The sequence below is a fragment of the Coccidioides posadasii genome, chromosome 3, assembly GCF_018416015.2.
Source record: "Coccidioides posadasii str. Silveira chromosome 3, complete sequence".
NCBI lineage: Eukaryota > Fungi > Ascomycota > Eurotiomycetes > Onygenales > Onygenaceae > Coccidioides > Coccidioides posadasii.
Genome location: NC_089409.1, coordinates 3,578,276 through 3,590,223, shown reverse-complemented (window position 1 = coordinate 3,590,223; position 11,948 = coordinate 3,578,276). Strand labels below are relative to the sequence as shown.

Below are 11,948 nucleotides of genomic sequence, written 5' to 3'. Positions count from 1 at the left end.
TTTCAGAACTCCCAACCTGTCAATCATCAAACCCATAATATGTAATATGGCGGAATAAATGGCCCAAAGAAAACCTTTAACTATACCGATGAAGCAAGTTGTCCAAAATCATAAAGTCGTCACTGTCTCACACACAAAAAAGCCAAAAAAAAAAAAAAAAAAAAAAAGAAAGGATAGATCAATCGCTCAAGTCAATTCCCTGACAAACGCCTTCCAAATTCTGCCTCCATTCCAAGTAAAACAAGCTACTTCGCTCCTGTAATCGATTCTTATTCTTTTCAAAATAAACATATGCCGGCTCTTTTTGGCGCGCTCCATCCTTGTAGCCATTGAGCACGCCCATCACGGAATTCACATGATTCGATCGTATTGACGAGCCGAGTACATGGGTGCGGCGCGATAGTATCCCAGGGCGAAGATACTTCGATGTAATGAGGACAGCTGGCGGCAAGTCGGCGTTTATAACAGTTAGTTCAGTGGGAATCCACGTCCTCACCCTAGTCTTCATGTGTCTATCGAATAACAGCCGCCACCATGGCGATGGTGAAGAAGCTTCTGATGCCAGATCGTCCTTTTCTGGGATATTCATTAACCGATCGAGCTTTCCCGTGTCAACGGCCACCCCAGGAGCCCGCAAATACAGAATTCGCTCATAGATTTTTAATTTGGCCGACGCTCTTTTCAACAAGCGCGTTATGGAGGGATGTCTATCCCTTGGGTCACTCATGTCTATTGCGTGTAAAATAACATTATATCGCTCGCTAGATGTTCGAAGGATGCGCAATGCTGCAGCGATATTGGCGGTCGGGGCACTCATGTCCCATGATTCTGGATAGATGATTATTCGGTCCGTGGCAAGAGTGCTGTTTGAAGCCAATATTTTAGCCAAAAGGAGCGTGGAACAGATATCCGCCGCGCTTGGTTTGGATAGAACTTGAAGATAGGCTTGCCTATCGGCAAGATTTATGTCTATGCTGCTGCCTATCGGAACCTGTTGGGAGTCCAATTTGTAATTCGGAAGGATGTCAAAAGGACCTGTATCTTTGAGCCCCTGCGGTGCAAACATGTTGCCTTTATCATTGGCAAAGCCATCTTCTCTCCGCCATCCAGGCTCTGGCGAGATTGTGGCAACGAAAGTTGGAGTGGTAGCAGGTGTGTATCTAGGCAGGGCGGCTTTTATGTTGCGGACTGATTGCTGCTGCAGCACATAGCCTGATAGAAAGAGGAGAACCGTAAAAATCCCGATGATTGACGATGATATTGCGACCGATATGGTGCCGGAGGTGACCAGGACCATGGCTCTGCTGAAGCGTCCAGTTTGTTGACGCTTCTACTTATCCCGACGGAATGGATAGAGGCGACATCGGCATCGAGGAAATCAAATTTTGAAGCGTCTTTCATAAAGAGTCAGGTCTGGGTCCCGTTAGATATCCTCTTGTTGGATCTTTGCGACTATGCGATGATGAGCTTCCCGGCGTCATTGTTTTCCTCAGTCCGGTTGCCCGGCCAACAGCCTTATCGATAAAATCCAAGCCTTATCGTTAAAATACGGTATCAAAGTTACGACAACGTAAAATTCGCAGCTTCAAAGCAGCTCAGCTTGAAGCCCATCCATTTCGACTCTAACGCCCAGTGCTCTAGAAACCGATCTCTCCTATCTACTACCATTCGAACCAGATGGCTACCCACCGCGCCGATGCCAGCGCCCTCCTCGACAACCGTGGCTATACCGGCCCCTTAGTCCGCGGCGTCAATCCCGCCACTCTCTTCGAAAAAGCCGTCCGCGACCGCATCACAGACTCGTACTACTGGAAAGAGCAATGTTTCGGCCTAAATGCTGCCACTCTCTGCGACCGAGCTGTTGAACTTGGTTATATTGGTGGAACGTACGGTGCCAACCAGAAGCCGACGCCGTTTCTCTGTCTAGCGTTTAAGCTGCTGCAGCTTGCGCCGGAAAGGGAGGTTGTGCTCGAATATTTGAACTTTCATGACCCGGCAGAGGATGACGATGATAATGGTGATGAGGATGATGGTGATGGAGCAGCGGTGTTGAAGTCAGTGGGGGATTTTAAGTACCTACGTGCGCTTGCGGCCTTTTACATTCGGTTGACATTTGAGCCGGTAGAGGTATATAATGTTCTTGAGCCGTTGTTGTCGGATTATAGGAAGCTGAAGAGAAGAACAAAGGATGGGTTTGTCTTGACGTATATGGATCAGTTCGTGGACGACCTGCTTACCAAAGATCGCGTATGTGGTACAAGTCTGTGGAAGCTGCCTGCCAGGCGGATTTTGGAGGATTTGGATATGCTGGAGGAGAGAGTGAGCCCACTGGGCGAAGAGCTAGAAGATATCGATAGGGACAGCGACCAAGATGAGAACGGAGAAGTGAGTGAAAGGGAATCGCAACGGGGAGATGATTGAGCGCGGAGATTATCACCTATGTCTTGATTCCTATGCTCGCCGCCACGCCCTGAGCCCTGAGATTCACCCGACGAAGATCCTCAAGGACCTGAAATCTCGAGCACGGAGAAATCTCGAGCACTTCATTGAACCAGCATCCTCACACACCTTGCAGTGACCCCTCACAAAGCCCGCAAATATATATATTGGAAGGAGGACGCATATATTTGGCTTGACGCGGTTCGCGACTCGGAGGATTCAGTGCTCCACTGCAGCTTCTCTATCGGCTTTTACTGAAACTCGATAGCTAAGCCTGTTTCTCAGACTTCTAATGAAAGGTGGACGTGATCGAGCGACATAACCTTGAAACTACTAGGGCGGATAGTCTCTTGTCATTGTCGCAAACCCTCCTTGGAGAAACGTTTAAAAATCGAACAAGGTGCCATTTGCTTTCGGTATTAACTGGATGCAAAGGATATATGCAGAAAAACCACATGTTTTGATGGTCTATGTCTTGTTCCATCCAATATCCAAAATATCCCAATCTTCTCCGTACATTCCGAGAATAATCATTTATACAAGACATACGGGCTTCAACCCCTACATATCAAACAAATCCGTCAAAAATCAAACTCCCTACCTGATGGTTAAAAAAAAAAAAAAAAGGAAACAAACACAACGTAAAAGACGCCCAAAAGGAGCTTAAAACCCTTGCTGGCGGTGCCATTTCTCCTCCCATCCCTTAAAATATGGACTATCCTCCAGAGTCGTAACATTCCAGTCCTTCTCAATGATACCTTTCTCCTCCTGCTCTTTCGCCCACTGGTCCAAGGCTGGCAACACTACATGCTCTACATGCCATGTATTCTTATATTCCATAATATTTCTCTTCCCCTCCCTCAGAATCTTCGCCACAAGCGCTGGAATGCCTGGCTCGTCACGGAACTCTGTTACAGGCGTGAAAAGTGCCTTGAAGTTAAATATGATGGAGCCAGAGAGTGGGAGACGACGGAGAGTTTGCCAGTCGACGCGAAGGTAGCAAGAAGAGAGCTGGAGGGAGTCGGACTGGGAAAGTCGGTGGAGTTCATGAGGGTCACCAGGAGGCATGAAGAGCGGTTGTTCGACTTCAAGTCCCCATGAGCCACGCTGGATGGGCTTATCAGTTGGCATTTTGGCAAAGTACCTATATAGTTAGGTTAGCAAATAAATAATGCACCATTTGGGACATGCGAACGTACCGATCCATAGAGAACTGCATCTTCTCCTTATAGTCTGGAATAGGCTCGTGGATCTCATGTAGCTGCATGCCCATTTTCGTACTCAAATTCCATCCCAGGGAAGAGCATATCGACCCTGCCCGTAAGACATAGTTTCCAGTTTTGTCGTCTCTCAGCATTATCCCAAAGTCCTCAGGGACATTATCCATCAAGAAAACAAGGGGGTCCTTCGTATGAAGGTCCTCGACTGTATCAAGAATGCCATTTGTGAAATACCTTTTGTCCTCCGAAAGAGAAAAGTATCGTGGGTACCTGGCGCAGAGGAACTGTATCACCATCTCCATGAGCTCCTTGCACGCCAGCTCAGAACCCGGAAGTCTATCGAGAACAGACTTGCCATGTTTGGCATGTAATATTTTTCGGTGCGCAACACGGCTCTTGTATGTATTCTCGAGTTCAAGCCACCAATCTGGCTCCATCTTCGTGAGCGCTTTACTCATCATGTCAGCGAACCTCAACGAAACAGGAGTACGCACAGAACATGCTTACACATAGTTTGATGATAATTCCAACGGAATGGTCGATATGGTCTGGGCAGAGCTTTATCGATATCGAACTCCTCATAAACGCTCGGCAAAGGAATACCGCTCAGAGTAGCATAGTCGGGGAAGTTCCCCAAAGCTCTAATTTCGTCGGTGGAGAATCCTGGGGGAGTAAATTTAACTTCCGTACAAGTCCGATAATTTGCTGTCAGTGGCAGAATCGATCGTACCACATCGGAATCGCCCAGATCTTTCGGAGCGAGGACGTCTTTAACTGAAATGCCGGTCCTAGCAACATCGTACAGTGCTTCCCGGCGCAGGGGCGGTAGAACATCCCCATAAAGTGGGCCGGAAAGCTGCTTCTCAGGGGCAAGATCTCGAGGAGGAGTTCCTGCCGATGAAACCTTTCTACCACGGGTTTTTAATCCATAAACAAGGCGCTCGCGCTGCGTTTTATGGAGGAATAGATATGTTGCCGTAATGGCAACCAAGATGCCCCCGAAAACAAAGATTGAAGTGTCCATTGTTGTCAGAAAGTTTATGTGCGCTGGTATTTGTTATCAGGCTTGGGTCTAGCTCAAGACATTAAAAATGAGATGCAAGGAAACAGGCGCAGGATTGTAGCAGAAGCAAAACATAAAAGATGGCGCCCGGTTTGTCAGAGCATTCCCGTGAGCTGTAGGTGGTAGAATGGGATAATTGAAGCAGGTGGGAGGAGCTCCAGCGATGTATGTGACCAGGATAGGACGACACCTATTTACTTCGCATGGAGCGCAAGAAGCCTTGGGAAAGGGCTAGGGCATAAATGACAAGGGGCGCACAACTCCCAGACGAGTTGATAGAAGACTAGGCCGGGGTGATAAAGATGAAGGTCGATGTTGCACAAGGCTCGAAGCTTGACGGACATGATGCGTACGATCCAGTGGGATATCACGGTATTTTTATCTTTCAAGCAGGCAGTAAGGTTAGATGAGCCATGCGACGAGTGTGGTAGATACATTCGTATCTCCCTCAAGACATTATCAAAAACCGGAAATATTCACGCGATAAGTCACCTTATCATGGTGGATAAGGGTCGTGTACCCCCGGGGGGGAAGAGGCGAGCATTATTGCCATTGTGCCCTTCCCCGCAACGTCGAGCACAGCAGAGTGAAGGCTTCAATAAGCTAACCAGCTACCAAATGAAGATGAGGATTCCGGTGCGACGGTCAACCAGATAGCGATGCGTCCGTCTCAAGTTCAGGCGGCGCGGTGGTGAGCGGGAGGATGTCGTGGCCGCATTGGGGAAAGGTTCGCATGTCCGCCGAGCGCGCACATCCCGAAACGGCAAAACTATCCCGACAAATCAGAACGCGGGACCGAGAGCATCGACTGCGACGTTCTATTATATGATGAATGTCAATTCTGGTCGATTTACAACAGTCTAACGGCAACATCCCTACTATACAAGCAGTGTGGAAACAGAAAAACACGGCTAGCAACATTTCATATCGTTCCGATCGTCATGCATGATTCGTCCATACTCCAAAAGGAGTCTCCAGAACGTCAGCTTAAAGTCTTCCTTTCGAAAGGCTTTTCCCATCCATTCCCGGCTGTTGCTGGCAACTTTCTTTCCCAGCTCTTTGCCCTCCGGCTCATGGACCAGATATCGGACCATCTCCGGGAGATCCGTCAGATTCATATTCACGGGGATGTAGTGAACCCAAGGAGCCAGGCGGTCGTCATGCCATTCCTGGAGAATGGTTTGCTTGAGCACGGCGGATTTTGAGCGAAGAAGGCGGTAATATCGTCCGCTTAGGCCATTGCCGTCGATATCTAGGTTGTATCGTGAGAGGTAGCCCGCTCCGAGGCTGTCTCGATTGGACGATGTGTTAAAAGCCGCTTCTTGGTCCTTACATGCGTCATCATCGCACTGGATCACGCTCGAGATCCGCACTTTGAGGGATGAAGAGATTTCAGATATCGTTGAATTGTACGCCTGCCATGTGTAAGGGGCCTCGGCAGCTTCACCGCCCACTGGCGCTTTCACTTTCTTCATGAACTGGATGGTTCGATCTTTATCCTTTACCATCAAGCCAAGTCTCTGTCGCTGGAAGAATTTCCAGTTCTCCATCGTTGTACGTCCGCCTGTGGTGGAACCTACCCAGTATAGCGTGTCTTCTTTCTCCTCCCAGTCCATATCCTCTTGCTCCTTGTACTCATGCATGTCGACCTTAGCATCATACCACGGAGCTGGGTAGAGAACATCCTGAAAAGATGATGGTTTTGCGGTTGAGAAAATTGGGAAGAGCGAATGGGCCAAATTAAGCGTTTCGGGATGTCTAAGAAACGCATGTAGGTCTCGAAGCTCAGGAGCAAAGCATACATCTTTGCTCATGCTGACATTCGAAAGGAAGCCGAGCTCCGACATGGTGTACGATGATGGGGGCTTGGAGAACTGTCGCGCTGGAGACTCTACTGGGCATGACAAAACCAGGACATCCCACGGATTTTGGCTCCCCAACTTAAGAAAATTGACGGATTGACCAAGCTTTTCATTTTCGCTGGGTTGAACTACGGAATTGTTCCGTGCGCGCTCGATTGCCTTGTCCAAAATGTCATGAGGGACGACCATTTTTGGCTCATCAAAGCAGTTGACCGCGAAAACAAAATCGGACAAAGTGTCTAGCATTTCTGCGGTGAACCAGCTCCGTACTTGGGATCCCACCCATTGAGCAGCCTCAGCCATAGAATACGAGGCTCGATGGCCTTTGACCTCAAAACGTATCAAAGACCTGTCGCCGGCTGCAAAAGCGGACTTTACTCTACCGCGAAGGTCTGATGGAGATACACCCCAAAATGGCTCAAGTCCTCTCATAATGATATCGAATTCATCAATCAGAACAAAGTTCTGTCGGCGAGCAGCTTCAAACCATTTATCGAAATGGGGTGGAGGTGCTCGGTGGTATCTGCGGATGTATTCTGTTATGGCATCCTCTAGAGTTTCCGACTGCCGCGAAAGCGTCTTTTTGAAAGCAGCCTCCGCTTCAAAAGCTAGTCTTTCAATAGGGTGCATACCGGACGTTCCGGCCTGCGGTGGGTTGGGAACGTTTTTCACGACGGGTCGCGGAAAATGATGGATACTACGAATTATACCAATGATGCTAGGAAGGAGTAGAAGGAGGACAATTAGCTGACCTTGGGATCGGAAATATGCAGGCAAGCCTAAAAGACACTGCACGACAGAAACCAGGGAGACTGTTGCTGCAGTTAAACTCTGAGGCGAAGTACCGATGAGGCTTTGTACGCTTGTTGTGGAAAAAGCCTCCAAAGTCGAGGAGGAGACCGTGCATCCGAATAAAATCTAAACAATAGTAAGCATAAGCACAGAGTTATTCCACTAAACGCAGAAAAAACACACCAGAAGTAACACAACAGCTGTCTCCAAAGCCAGAATCAAAGCCTGTCCAGCGGCCGCAAGCGAAAGATTTATCCGAGGAGGTAGCACAACCATGAAAATGGTTGTGATACTTAGGACTCGGAAAGCTAACGCCTCAAGACGAACAATCGTCCGTAGCGTTCCGCTCTGCTCATCATTCGAACGAATGCCATAATTTCCATTGCTTGAAAGCAAAACGAAACTAGCTGTCCGCGAAACTACAAATCCAATGCTAACGATATAGGGTGCCATTTTCGCAGAGGAGGCGAAAGAGAGGAGCGTAGAAGCGCAAAGCCCCACTGCCGTCATCCCGATAGCTTTGAACCATGATGGCGAGCTAGATTTTGTGGGTTGTTCGCTGGCAGCCCCGGGGATTGGGAGCACGGACTCAGGTCCTGTCGACTTTTGCAACAGGAACAGATACACCAGGCTGGATACGAAAGGCTTCACGACATAAAAGTCAGCAACATGTTTTTGCGTCCAGCAATGGTTTCCATGAGAAGCAGCAACACTATAAATACGGATAAACGGAATGGGGTACCAGACCAACAACCAGTTTGTCTCAAAAAATAATCCTAGACTTCGCGACACAGACAGGAAAAAGGCAGCAATCCATAGCTTCCAGCTTACTGTCGTGTTGGCGCTCTCTGGCTGATCATGAATCTGGCTCGAAGTCCCTCCACTACTTCTGCTGCTATGATGTCGGAAAGCCGAGAGAGCGACAAAGAGCCCGCACCAACACAGCCATTCCGTCCGAAGGTCCGTTTTCCACCGAGTACTGATAGAGATGCCCTCTGCGACCAGGCTGGTGAAAACGCCACTAAATAAAAGAAGGGAGATGGACTTCATGAGTTCGATGTCTCATTGCATTTCCGAAGTCCCAACATAATCGCATTCATGCGCTCCGTAGGGAATGATAGGCCTGAACCAAGAGCTTTCTCTCTGTCCATGACAGGGTGGCATCAGCCGCTCAGGCCCTGGAGGGACAGTTTTGCTTTGTAATATGCGTTTCGAGATCGTCACCCAAACATCCTTGCGCATGACAAACGGTGTTTGCAACATCGACTGGCGCTGAGTCGCTGACCCCTGCTAGCTCTCCCTCTTTTTATGGAGCCAACAGCTTGGTCCGCTGCTGATTTGTGGTTCTGCACGGGAGCACCGCGCTCGGCTCCGACGGGCTAGCGGGCCAACATCTAACCCACCAACACGATTGGCCCTATCCAAAACTGCAGCAGGGGAATTGGGCATCGCCTTCGGTCATTAATATTGAAATCTGTTAGTTCGCTTGTGGATGACCCCAAAAGAGACGAAGACTTGCCAAAATCAGAGTTTATGGCGTCGCCCCCTTTCGGATTGTTTAGTGGCTATGGAGCCTCTAAAACAGCCCGGGGCCGCAAGGCTGGTTGGAATTTTTGGTCCTGGAGAGAGGACTTTCTGCTTCATTCCCGCTATCCTGGGCCTGGGGGACTATTCCTTGTGTGGATAATATCAACACGTTAAGAGGTTCTGATCTCGGCCCACCTCAGCACACTTTTTGGTGTATCTCTTTCTCAACTTTCTCGTCCTTCTCCATATGAACGTGAGACAACAAGTGCTCGTTCAGTCACTCGTTGGCGAAGATATTGAGTTCTCAACGCCGGTCTCGTGAGCAAGAAAACGAGGCCGACCGCTCACGATGAATCTAACTCCTTTGCTTTGGATTGCCTGTCTTCGTGTCGGCTTGGTATTTGGTGCGGCAAATTTTGCAGTTCCATGGAGCTCGACCAAATATGGGCCAGACGGACCCTGGCAGGCAGTTAAGGTATCTGTGGGAGGGGTGGATGAAACTCTGCGTTACAATCTCCAGTCCACAGATTTGGATCTTTACCCGGGCTCAAGATACGCGTCGCAGATTCTGGTTCCCGAGGCATGCGAACCTCATGAAAGAGATGGAATCTGCGGCAAAGGGGGCAAGTGGGATATCACAGCGAAATCGACAATGGCCATCAGTTGGCCAGGCTCTTATGAAAACCCTCCAATGAACCAGACCAGTGGAGAGTGCGATTTCAATATCCAAGGGCTTACGATCAACGATATCACGGTGTGGAATACCAGCCTAGTCGCTGTCGACAATGTGACCATCACCACGGCAAAAGGCATTACCTACGGCCCACCCGTTGGCCTGCTGGCTCTTGGAGGCGACAAAACTGTACAAGAATTTACGACAAGCTCCTCGAGAACGGGTGCATTGCGCACTTATATCTACCCCGGAGGTCTGTATGATCAGGATATCATACCGTCGTATTCATACACGTTGCAAATAGGGTCTGCAGCCCACGACTATGTCGGCTCATTGGTGTTTGGCGGATACGACAAAGGAAGAATCATCGGGCCATATACAACCTCCGCCGAAACTACATTTCGCCTCCTCGATATCGGAATCGGTGTCCAAACCGGCGGCTCTCCATTCCCTTTTAAGAAGAAAGACAACCTGTTGGTTACCGGTACATCCTCCGATGACCATGTTACCGTTTACCCGGACGCGACATTGCCGTATATGTTTTTGCCTGCACAAACCTGCGAAGAAATTGTGAAGCACCTGCCAGTTGAGTGGGATTCAGAATTAAGCTATTATCTGTGGAAAACGGATGATCCTCTTTATAAGTCGATAACGTCGTCGCCTGCTTATCTTAGCTTCACCTTTCCTCCCGCGAGCGGTGCGGAGGATAATGTGGTCATTAAAGTTCCCTTTGCGCTACTAAATCTCACCCTCGAGTCACCGATTACGGAGTCACCGAAAATATATTTTCCATGCTACCCCTTTAGCCTCACAGAGAATGATGATAACTATCACCTTGGACGAGCTTTTCTCCAAGCCGCTTTTCTTGGGAGAAACTGGTTATCAAAAATGACATGGCTCGCGCAGGCTCCCGGGCCAGGCAGCCAGCTTGAAGGTCTGGGTAAACAACTTGAAGATATTCCCGACCGCGCCAACACACTTTCATATTTTGACCCCGAAGGCCAGTTTCAGAGATCATGGGAGAATTATTGGCAACCTTTAGAACGTGATTTATCACCGCAATCACCCGAATCGACGCCGGGCCCTCCGACCGACGACAAGGATGACAGCGGTCTCGGCACCGGGGCGAAGGTCGGCATTGCTATAGGAGCCATTGTAGGAGCTCTTATTATTCTTGGGGCCGTATTCTACTTCAAACGGCGGAGCAAGCGCCCCGTTATGGGGCCAAGTCACACGTTTACTCCAGTAGAACAAGGAAAAGAGCAGCCAATTCAATACTATGGGGGACCCGCAGTCGAGATTCAAGGCTCAGAGCCGACGAGGTATGAGATGGATGCTGGCACGCGGTAACAAGGGAGTATTTGGAAGAAGTAGATCAAGATGGATAGGTGGAGTATGAGAAAAGATGCTGGCACTTGGTACATTCAATGTAGATACATAATATCCGGACCTAATCGTCCATCGCTATACGCTAATTTGTATGATTTTTTGATTCTATTCGCGACTGGAGTTATAGGGCACAGAAATCGTGAGTTATGAGTATATACATGCGGAGTACTTCATGGGAAAGATTTTACTTAGTTTGTGATTGTGCGAAGTGTTTCCTCAGTTCTCTGTCGCGTGCTCGAGGTGTGCAGGCCAGCTGTGAATTGTGCTTTGCATGAAGATACTGTAGCCCACACAGGCTGGACATGAGATTTCAGGAAGTTCTATGAGAGGCAGGACTAGAGGGATTAGTGCGATTGAACAACCATACTACGGAGTAAACTGCCATGAATTGCGAATGCCCACTGAACCGAGTGAGCAACCGCGATGATGAAGTTGTATCCATGGATAAAGCAGCTAACAATCTTCTCCAAAATAGCTTTTCGCTGAAAGTGCTCGAACTAACGATCTCCCTTGGCGGGAAGCCCTCTTGGGTCGCCATGATTTGCTGTAATCGAGTTTGTCTCTCGCCTTGGCCAAATTGTCCAACTGGTCGAATTTGTCTCCACAGAAAAGACCTGGCAAACCTGGCTCACACGATCCCGAATTGAAGAAACAGCACTGCGTATCCCAGGTACTCAAGACGATAAACAAGGTAATCATCTGCCGGATTCTCGGTTCCCTGTCGGGGTTGAATGACCTCTTGCTGTTGTCAGAAATCAACTCACTGGTGAGCCGAAGGAGTTAGTTTGCCAGGGAGACCCAGCAAGCTTGTAATAGCCTGCTGGCAGCTGTCTCTTAACTACTCGGATCTCAGCGACCCATTTCTGATGATCACCTAGATCTCTGCTGGCCACGGCTCACGACAGAGGAAGACCAAGAGGCAGAATGCGCTGATCCACGCTGTCATCGATGAATCACTCGTTCGGTCCGTATTCCATGAAATC

General features: G+C 48.9%; 5 protein-coding genes across 5 annotated transcripts; 2 read left to right on the top strand and 3 right to left on the bottom strand.

The window, feature by feature from the left end:
- Positions 1-2: 2 nt before the first annotated feature.
- Positions 3-1,297, bottom strand: D8B26_006084 (uncharacterized protein; the record flags this gene model as incomplete). Its single annotated transcript, XM_003069907.2, has 2 exons — positions 3-16; positions 250-1,297. 2 exons carry the CDS (start codon positions 1,295-1,297, stop codon positions 3-5), a joined length of 1,062 nt encoding a protein of 353 aa, XP_003069953.2.
- A 380-nt stretch (positions 1,298-1,677) lies between these two features.
- On the top strand, positions 1,678-2,593 carry D8B26_006083 (uncharacterized protein; the record flags this gene model as incomplete). The annotated part of the gene is made up of 1 exon (XM_003069908.2): positions 1,678-2,593. The coding sequence occupies one exon, from the start codon at positions 1,678-1,680 to the stop codon at positions 2,419-2,421; it is 744 nt and encodes a 247-aa protein (XP_003069954.1). The 3' UTR covers positions 2,422-2,593.
- On the bottom strand, positions 1,817-4,683 carry D8B26_006082 (uncharacterized protein; the record flags this gene model as incomplete). Its single annotated transcript, XM_003069909.2, has 3 exons — positions 1,817-3,583; positions 3,639-4,107; positions 4,167-4,683. 3 exons carry the CDS (start codon positions 4,681-4,683, stop codon positions 3,103-3,105), a joined length of 1,467 nt encoding a protein of 488 aa, XP_003069955.1. The 3' UTR covers positions 1,817-3,102.
- An 874-nt stretch (positions 4,684-5,557) lies between these two features.
- D8B26_006081 (uncharacterized protein) lies at positions 5,558-8,467 on the bottom strand. The gene is made up of 3 exons (XM_066125085.1): positions 8,124-8,467; positions 7,560-8,021; positions 5,558-7,502 (listed from the first exon to the last, which is right to left on the bottom strand). The coding sequence occupies exons 1-3, from the start codon at positions 8,424-8,426 to the stop codon at positions 5,634-5,636; spliced, it is 2,634 nt and encodes an 877-aa protein (XP_065981166.1). The 5' UTR covers positions 8,427-8,467; the 3' UTR covers positions 5,558-5,633.
- Positions 8,468-9,252: 785 nt separating this feature from the next.
- On the top strand, positions 9,253-10,926 carry D8B26_006080 (uncharacterized protein; the record flags this gene model as incomplete). Its single annotated transcript, XM_003069911.2, has 1 exon — positions 9,253-10,926. One exon carries the CDS (start codon positions 9,253-9,255, stop codon positions 10,924-10,926), a length of 1,674 nt encoding a protein of 557 aa, XP_003069957.1.
- Between the last annotated feature and the right edge of the window lie 1,022 nt (positions 10,927-11,948).

Excerpts from the sequence above, each read along its gene's own strand:
- D8B26_006081 (XM_066125085.1), bottom strand. The coding sequence starts at position 8,426 with ATGAAGTCCATCTCCCTTCTTTTATTTAGTGGCGTTTTCACCAGCCTG. Across the intron at positions 8,022-8,123 it reads TTGAGACAAACTGGTTGTTG|CCTTTCGTATCCAGCCTGGT; the intron begins GTCTGGTACCCC and ends TATGTCGTGAAG. Across the intron at positions 7,503-7,559 it reads CAGCTGTTGTGTTACTTCTG|ATTTTATTCGGATGCACGGT; the intron begins GTGTGTTTTTTC and ends ACTATTGTTTAG.